This window comes from Gracilinanus agilis, chromosome 6 (genome assembly GCF_016433145.1).
Source record: "Gracilinanus agilis isolate LMUSP501 chromosome 6, AgileGrace, whole genome shotgun sequence".
Classification (NCBI taxonomy): Eukaryota; Metazoa; Chordata; class Mammalia; order Didelphimorphia; family Didelphidae; genus Gracilinanus; species Gracilinanus agilis.
The window spans coordinates 287,654,202-287,663,448 of record NC_058135.1 but is presented as its reverse complement, the minus strand read 5'-3'; the positions used below and the strand labels follow the sequence as shown (position 1 = coordinate 287,663,448).

Sequence of the window (9,247 nt, the reverse complement as noted above, 5' to 3'; positions counted from 1 at the left end):
AAGAAAGAAAGAAAGAAAGAAAGAAAAGAAGGCAAGAGGGAGGAAGAGAGGAAAAGAGGGAGGTAGGGAGGAGTGGATGAGACTCAGAAGACCTGAGTTCAAGCTCTAACTGAAATTTTTTAACTGTGAGCCTAGGCCAGGGCTCCCGGCTCAGGGCAAAGAGGTGACTTCTCTGAATCTCAGTCTTTTCCTTGGTGAAATGGAGACAATAATGCTTTCACTTCCTACCTGGTAGGGCTGGGAACCTCTTCCCCTTCTCCAGGACTACTTAATTTTTGTTGTTATGTCTCCAGCCCATAGCATGAAGTCTGGCATGCAGTAGGCCCTTTATCTCTCTGTCTCTCTTTCTTTCTTTCTCTGTCTCTGTCTGTCTATCTCTGTCTGTCTGTCTGTCTCTCTCATTCCCTGATATAACCTCAGCTGGTTGAGGGCAGGAGCCGGCTCATTACCCCGCTGGTCTCTGCTGTCAGGCCAAACGTTAAGGGCTCCCTAGCATCTTGCCCCTTTAGGAAGATGCCCTCTGGGGAGACTGATCACACCAGAGCTGAGAGCATGCCACAGTGGCAGGTGGCAGGGTCCTCTCTGTCTCCCCCAACCGTGTCCTAGGGCTGCCCAGGGCAGGGGCCACTCACTGGCTCTTGACATCCTGGATGGTGTCCGGCAGCGGCAGGTTCAGGGTTTCAGGCAAGAAGAGGGAAGCCAGGCCAGAGATCACAGGTACGGCTCCGTAGATGATCAGGGGCAGCAAAGGATTGAACTGGCCCAGCAACCTCACCAGGGGCCCCAGGGTGGAGCCCAGGCGTGCAGTCATCTGGCCCCCGCCAACAGCCGTCATTCTGGGGAGGACAGGAGTGCCAGGGGGAAGCAGGGACAGCCCTGCCCAGTCCCAGCTGGCATGGAAGAAGGCAGTGGCCCCTGGGACCCTGTGCTGAGGGTACCATCTTCCTGCATCATGCAGGGCCCTTCCCCTGTCTTTCCTGTCTGCTCCATGGCACCTCCCCGGCAGCCCCAGAGGTCCCCCAATGTCGGGAGCTGGGGGCAGGACCGAGCTCTCTCCAGAAGCCCGGCTGCATGGCTGTTGAACGCCCTCCCATTTCTCCAGGGGCATTCAGGGGCGCCAGGGTGGAGGAAGGCTGCAGGTGTGCAAATGGTGGAAGAGCCAGAGGGCTAGTGTGCTCTTGGGACGTGAGTGTGTTACGGGGCAGGGAGGGAGTCTGGTGAGCCCAGGGAGGGAATGGAGGCACAGAAGGCGATGCGAGGTGTGGGCAGCAGAGCCCCGCCATCGTGGGCTGTGTGAGAGAGCCTGCAGAGAGGCCCCTCTCGTCCCGGAGGAGCCCCCCAGCAGACCCAGCCAGGCTCCTCCCCGGCTCCCAGCTCTCACCCCCACGTCCTTACCTGAGCACTGTGGGGAAGAGCTCGCTGCAGTAGACGACAAGGCAGGTAAAGGCCGAGCCCACGAAGCCGATTCCCAGCACGGCCAGGGTGATCCGCAGGGTCTGCAGCTCTGCGGGAAACGGTGCGGAGTGAGGAAGGACAGAGGGAAGGGGGGACACACCCATCTGGGTGACCCCCTTAGCCCCGAGGGCCGGCCGGCTCCTTCAAGAGGACAGAGAATGTGGCGGCTCCATCTATGGATCGGGGCAGCTGGGTGCCGGGCCTGGAGTCAGGAAGACCTGAGTTCAAATCTGACCTCAGACTAGTTGTGTGACCCTGGACAAGTCGCTCCACCCTATTTGCCTCAGTTTCCTCATCTGTCAAATGAGCTGGAGAAAGAAATGGCAAACCCCAGGATCTCTACCAAGAAAACCCCAAAATGGTGTCAGGAAGAGTCAGACACAACCGAAACAACTGAACAACAAAATAGGGATAACAAGGGCACCGGACCTCCCAGGGTCACTGTCAGGATCAAATGCTTGATGACCTGGGGGGCAGCTGGGTAGCTCAGTGGATTGAGAGCCAGGCCTAGAACCCAGGAGGTCCTGGGTTCAAATCTGGCCTCAGACACTTCCCAGCTGTGTGACCCTGGGCAAGTCACTTGACCCCCATGGCCTACTCTTACCGCTCTTCTGCCTTGGAGCCAGTACACAGAATTGACTTCAAGACGGAAGGGGAGGGCTTAAAAAAAATGCTTGATGACCTCCCGAAGCCTAGGTCAGTGCCACTTGTCATCACTGTTGTTGCTACGGTTACCGATGAGTACCATGAAGCCATTAAGGGGAACAGCAGGCCCCTGGGCCAGTCCCTCTCGGGGGTTCCCCGTGTCCACCACCCACACTCTAGAACCACTGGGCAAACCCTCAAAAGGTTTGGGGGGGCCTAGTTCTTGGGCATCGAATAGCCGAGACACAGGCTTTGGGGTACTAACAGTAGGCTGACTTCCCGGCTGTGTGACCCTGGGCAAGTCCCTTAACCCCCGCTGACCAGCCCTCGGCGCTCTCCTCTGGAACCAACGCTGCCCTGACTCTAAGACAGAAGGGACGGGCTTAAAAGAACCAAAGCAGAGACGGGGAGCTTCTGGAGGGCAGCTTCGGCGCCGGCACACCTGGCTAGTCGCTGCTGGGCCTGGCAAAGGGCCCGAATGGCCATCCGGCCACCCCTCACTCACCCGGGGGCACCATGGTGTTGGCCAGAATGCAGAGGCCGGCCAGGATCAAGGATCCCGCTTGGGTGAGGCGCCGGCCCAGGCGGTTCATGGCGAAGAAGGCGCCCATCTTGTTCGGCATGTCGATGGCGCCAATGAGCGCCTGGAGCAGGAAGACGTCGCTCCCCAGGCTCTGCAGGTCCAGGGCGAGACCGTAGAAGGTGAACCCGAAGGCGTACCTGGGCGGAGCGGGCAGCAGAGAGGCCGGCGGAGCCCCGGAGTCACTGGGGTCCTCTCCCCACTGAACCCATCCCATGGCTTCAGGTTCCCCTCAGTTCTGGCTCGGACATTTGGGGTTCTAAGGCTCCGGAGCCCCCCACAACTCTGATTGGTTTTCCCCTTCCAAGACCCTTCCCGGCCCTGCCATCCTCCGGCCGGGAGATCCCCTCCCCGCCGGCTCTGATGCTCTGTGATTCTGGGGTTCGCTTAGGCGGAGTCTGCCCCCAGGCTGGGCACCCCGATGGGTCATTTCCCCGAGCCATGGGCCATCGGTGGGCACACACTACTTACACATCGGGGGCCTGCCAGGCTGGATGGGGCGCGAGGAGGACCGGACGGGGCGAGGGCTTGGCGCCGACCTCCTCCCCACCGGTCCGAGCCAGGCTCTGGCCCCTCCCCTCCCACAAGGCCTGGAATGAGCCCCCGGAGCGCCCCCGGGCAGCGGCACCCACCAGACGGAGAGCATACAGCAGAACCGCTTGCACAGCTCCGGGGTTCGGAAGAGATCAGCCATGGAGTGCCGCTGCGTCTCCGAAGCCGTTAATTCTTCCCGCATGGTGGCTGTCACCGTCTGGGAAGGGAGACACGAGGAGGACGTCAGACTGTGAGGAGAGAAGGAGCTGGGAGCCACAGTGGCCCGCAGGTCCTGGAAGAACTTGTCTTCGTGGCTTCTGTGCCTGTCACGGATCTCCTCTTGAACCCCCGGACCAAGGGCGGCTCGCCCCGATAAGCTGTTTACATTTCCTTGGCCGCCGGCATCCCTCGGACCCCCAGCCTCGGGTCCTCTCAACAGCCTGCTCTGTGACCCTTCTTGGGCAAGTCAGTCCTTTACTTTCTGTGGGCCTCGGTTTCTTCATCTGTAAAATGGAAGATTCGATGATCCCTTCTAGTTCCAATAATGTAGGATCAAATCCAGCTGCCGGTTACTCAGTTTTCTCCATTGGCCAGAGTATCTCCTCTGTCCCTTCTCGCTACCCTTCAGCAAAGTCTAGGCAGCAACTAACAGGCCTAGAGAGGCAGGGAAACTTGGGTTCAAATTCTACCTCTACTACTTACAATCTCCACGACTTTAGGCAAGTTGCTACACCTGTGCGGGCCTCAGTTTCCTCTTCTGTAAAATGAATCAATTGGACCTCAAAGGTACCCTCCAGACCTAAATCTCTGATCCTACAATCCCTGCCCACCAGGGGCCACTCCGTGTAAAGCACTTGGTGCCCTCCTGTCTTGGGGGAAACTGGTAGAGAAAGTGGAGAGAGGGGTAGGAAAGAAGGAGGACCGAAGGCACCCAGTGTCCGGGGCCCTGACACCGGGAGCCTCCATTAGAGGGCCAGATCCAGGATGCTTGGGTTCCAATCCCAACCCCTACTATAAGTGGCTTAGAGCATATTGGGTTAGGATTAGGCTACCCAGCCCCTCCTTCTGAGCCTCAGTTTCCCCATATATAAAGTGGGGCTAACAGAGCATCTCCGTCACCTGGGGTGCTTTGTTTATGCATCTCCAGGCCTTGGCACAGCGAAGGATTGTCATAATTGCTTCTTGATTGGTTGATTGATGGATGAGCCGGAGGGCCTCTGGAGGGCATCTGGAGGAGGCCAACCAGGGCGGCTAAGCAGGTTAAGTCCACTGAGTGTCAGCTGGAGAAACTTTATCCTGTTTATCCTGGAGAAGACAAGGCTTGGGAGAGACGCAACGACCATCGTCATCGCTGGCGTCATCCACTCTCTGGGAGGCTTCCACGGGGAGGTGCGGATCGGCACTCACTTTGCACCAGAGACTGGACGTGGGAGCCACGGCAGAGAGCGACAGGAGGCAGGTTGAGGCTAAAAAGCTCCTGAGAAGTAAAGCTACCTGGAGTCAGAATGGCCTGGCCTGGGAGGTCGTGGCTCCTCGCCACTAGAGAGGCCTTTGAAGATGCAGAGCTCGGAGGCCCCCTGGTCACACGGATTGTAGAAAGTCAGGAATGGTTTGGATGCTCCTCCCAACGTGGGGATTTTTTGGAAACTGAGGCTCAGAGGCAGCAGTAAGAGATTCGCTCGATTAGCTCTTTCCTGCACTTATATTTGGAGGCGCGGGTCTAGCAGAATTGGCCCAGGAACCCCCCAGGAGTCCAAGGCAGAGCTTCCCCACCCCCAATCCTGCCTCAGGCTACCTCCTGGACAGGAAAGGGGGTCCGTGAGATGTGCCCAGCCCCATTCCTCCGCTCCCCAAAGGAGCCCAACTGTCCTCACCTCGATGGTCAAGGTGTCTCTGATTTCCTTCTTCCCATTCATTCTTGCAACCTTCTTGAGTTCATGGAGCCCTCGATCCATTTTGCCTGTGATGATGAGCCAACGGGCAGACTCTGCCAGCCACCTGTTTAACACACAAGGTCCACCTTCCCTGCTGACACTGAGGGAGAGAACCACATGGCCCTGCGCCCATCCTGGAATCTCGCCACCTTGCTGGCTTATGTGTTCTCTGAGCAAACAACCTCAGTGGGGGCTAGCAAAACATCCTGGTTGTACCAGATGGGATGGGGAGGCGATGCGCTCCGGCAGAAAGAGCCTCGGACTAGGAATCTGCTCACGTATGCTCTGGCCTTGACTCTGCCTCTACCTCGAATCTCAGTCTGACTATCCCCCTTCTACAACTGGGAAACGGAGCCTCAGTTTCTCCTCTAAGGAGAAATACATGCCTCTTTGGTTGTCGTCTCTGTTTTTCTAGGTATTCTAGTTGATTCATGGCAAAACGATGCCCTAGTAGGCAGCCAAAACCCAGCAGCCGTGGTTGGTCTTCGGTTGGTCCTCCGTGGCCAGCCTCACTGCTCTCCAAGTGAGAGGAATCCCCCGCCCATGTTGCTTTAGCTACAAGGAATCCACTCCCATTGGGCCCCTCGTGGCACTGACCATGAAGACAGAAAGAAGAGGAAGAAGGGCAAGGACACGGCCAGCTGGAGAATGCACCAGTCTCGGATGGCATAGGCGATCCCCGCCAGCAAGACCTGGCCGAAGCTAAACCCAAGGGCATTCATGGTCATCATCCGGGCTCTAGCCTGAGTTTTTGTCCACTCCATCACTGCAAGGAAACCAGACCCAAGAATGACTTCATTCATTTATTCATCCATTCGCTTAGTCATTCAGCCATCCTTTCATCCGCTCAGTCCCCATCCATTCAATTCCATTCAGCTTGATGTACATTCACCAAGTATCTGTGTCATACAAAGCATGAGATGTCCTAAGACAGAAACGGAACCATCTTTATCTTCATGGATTTCCTTTTCTCTTGGAGGAGGGGGGTTACAACTTTTACCCAGGCAAGTAAGTATGAAGTATGTCCAACATACTTCCAAGAGGGAAAGCTTACAACTGGGAGAAGTGGGAAAGGGGGAAGGAAAAGCCTCCTGTAGAAGGTGGCTCCTGATCTGACTCCTGAACTGAAGCACAGCTTAGGGTCAGTTTGATTTCCACAATTCCCCCCCTCAAGACTAAGGAAACTGTGGGTTGTTTAAATGACAATCTGAGGCATTTGTATTTTATCCTAGAGGCAGCAGGGAAGACTTTTGGGCATAGGGAATGAATGGATTGATCAGACCTGTGTGTTTTAGGAATTTTACTGGCAGGTCAGGGATCAGGGAGATGCTAGAGACAGAAATACCAATGAGGAGTCCATTGCAATAGTACAGTTGAGAGAGGATGAGGGCCTGGGTTAGGGTGATGGCCATAAAGAGAACAGAGCGGGGGGGAAATATAATGGTGCAGGGATGCCATGGAGAGACAATGGACAAGAACTGGACGTGGAAGCTGAGGAAGAAAGGCCGAGAATGCCTGAATTTGCACACCACAGACAAGAGGATGGTACCTGCAATAGAAGTGGGAGGGTTCTGGAGAAAGGAATAGTTTGGGGAACAAAGAGAGCAAGTTGGATTTTGGACATGTAGAGTTTGGAGCTGTCCAGCAGAAAGTCGGTGATGTGGGACAGGAGTCCAGGAGAGAGGTTACAGCTAAATATACAGACATGACAGCTGCCTCCATGGATGATAGTCAAACTCATGAGAGCCAATCACTTCAGAAAATGTGAAAGCATAGAGAAATAAGGGGAGAAGGCTTTAGACAATATCTGTTAGTGGGTAATGAGCCAGCTGTTAAAAAACACTTTGAGGGGGGCAGCTGGGTAGCTCAGTGGATGGAGAGCCAGGCCTAGAGATGAGAGGTCCTAGGTTCAAAACTGGCCTCAGACACTTCCCAGTTGTGTGACCCTGGGCAAGTCACTTGACCCCAATTGCCCACCCTCACCACTCTTCTACCTTGGAGCCAATACACAGAAGTTAAGGGTTTAAAAAATAAAATTAAATTAAAATTAAAAAAAAAAAACAATTTGAGGGGGGCAGCTGGGTAGCTCAGTGGATTGAGAACCAGGCCTAGAGATGGGCGATCCTGGGTTCAAATGTGACCTCAGACACTTCCCAGCTGTGTGACCCTGGGCAAGTCACTTGACCCTCATTGCCTAGCCCTTACTACTCTTCCGCCTTGAAGCCAATACATGGTATTGACTCCAAGATGGAAGGTGAGGGTTTAAAAAAAAAAGAAGTATGAGAAAAGGCCAGTCAATTATAGGTTGTGGAAAAGAAGCCAATGGATAAAGATAGACTGAAGATGAGAAGAAGAAAACAATGATGGAGTAGTCAAGGTCCTGGATGAGATGAAAAGAGATGGAATCGAAAGCACAATTGAAGGGTTGAGCTTCATCAAGGGAAAGGGTTGCCTCTTCATTGCAAATTGGAACAAAGGAAGAGAAGGCTTTGAGGGGCTTTGAGATATAGAATGAGAGAGAAGAGGATGCTAAAGTCAGATGGCCTTTATTTCCTTAGTAGGAGAGGAGTCAAGGTTTTCTGCCAAGTGGAGGGAGGGGAGAGAGGAAAGAATGGGATAGAGTCCGTGGTTGGAAGAATAAAAGGATTGCCATGTGGCGGTGAAGACCCAGTTGAGGTTATCGATCATACATTTCTGGTGAATTAGAATAACTTTTCTGGTCAACATGAATGAATTACTATCTTCTAAGGTGTCCAGCAGCATGTAACCATCAGTCTATAATTTCATCTATCCATCCACTCATCTATGAATCCATTCTTCCATCCATCCAGTCATTCATTTATCCATCCGTTCATTCACTCATTCATCTGTCTGTTCATGGACTCAGTCTTCCATACATTCATCAAGCAGCCCTCTAGTCTTTTATTCAGTAATCCAACAAATATTTAAGGACCTACTATGTGCTAAACACGAAGGGCATTGAAAGTAGGCACAATCCCTGCCTTTACACCGACCGCAGCCTAGTGTGGGAGAGGAGGTCTGGACACCCAGAAACGATGCGATTTTAGAAGGGGCTGAGTGTATGCGGATGGAAACGAGAGCTGAGGAGGGGGTCCAGGAGAAATGACATTTGAACTGTGCCTTGAAGGGTGGGAGGGTGCCAAGCTGGCCTCACTGGCAGGACAGCCACAGGATTCAGAAGGGGGTCCTCGGGGCCCGACTTACAGAGCGTCCCCGTGTTCATCATGATGCCAGCCACAGCGAAGGCTGATAGGAAACGGAGGCAGCAGTAAAGGGAGAAGTTGGGGACGAAGGCACAACAGGTGCCACTGATGGCTATCTGCAGGTAACACCAGCTCAGGACCAGCCTCCGCCCAAACCTGGAGGGACGCAGGGAGTGAGTCTCTCGGGCCCCTCGGGGGCCCCCCAGGACTTCAGGCCCCAGCCCCAAGGGGTCCGGATGGAGCTGGGGGGAGCCAGAGTTGCTCCAACACTCACCGGTCAGAGATGGGGCCACAGATGATGGCTCCAGTCATGATGCCAGCCATGTATATGGATTGAGCCATGGGCTTCAGGAACTGCCAGTCACACACCATATCCCACTGCATTGGAAGGGAAGCCCCCAGCAGAAGCAGAAAGAAGAAGCGACTTCATAGACTGTGGAGCTGGAGATGGCCAGGCCGGGCCCTCTTCATTTCACATGGACAGACACGGAACCCCAGAGAGGGAAGTGCTTCCCCCAAGCTCCCCCAGAGTAGCAGCAGGGCTGGACCTCGAACCCAAGGCTTCACCTCCCTCGTTAGGCCCATCAGACTGAGAGGAGAAGGGGTCAGGAGGAGTGTGATGGGAGAGAAACATTTCCAGCCCTAGACTAGCCATTCAGAAGTTGCCCAGCCTGGTGTGTTAAGTGAATCATCAAAGAGCTCCAAGTAGAGCCTGGGGAGAGGAAGGAGGGAGAAGGGAGGAAGGAGGGGGGAGGGAAGGAGGAGGAGGGTGAGGAAGGAGGGAGGAGAGGGAGGAGGGGGAGGAGAGGAAGAAGGGGAGAGGAAGGAGGGGAAGGAGGTGGGGAGGAAGGAGGGGGTAGAGGAGAGGAAGGAGG

General features: G+C 54.8%; 1 protein-coding gene across 1 annotated transcript in view; it reads right to left on the bottom strand.

The window, feature by feature from the left end:
* Positions 1 to 9,247, bottom strand: part of SLC22A12 (solute carrier family 22 member 12) — a 76,746-nt gene that overhangs the window by 1,357 nt on the left and 66,142 nt on the right. Inside the window, exons 2-9 of the mRNA XM_044680548.1 lie at positions 8,647 to 8,750; positions 8,374 to 8,528; positions 5,746 to 5,914; positions 5,089 to 5,212; positions 3,313 to 3,431; positions 2,606 to 2,820; positions 1,396 to 1,504; positions 633 to 836 (exon numbers count right to left, since the gene is read on the bottom strand). Of these exons, the coding sequence (XP_044536483.1) occupies positions 633 to 836; positions 1,396 to 1,504; positions 2,606 to 2,820; positions 3,313 to 3,431; positions 5,089 to 5,212; positions 5,746 to 5,914; positions 8,374 to 8,528; positions 8,647 to 8,750 (1,199 nt within the window). The remainder of the gene's footprint in view (positions 1 to 632; positions 837 to 1,395; positions 1,505 to 2,605; positions 2,821 to 3,312; positions 3,432 to 5,088; positions 5,213 to 5,745; positions 5,915 to 8,373; positions 8,529 to 8,646; positions 8,751 to 9,247) is intronic.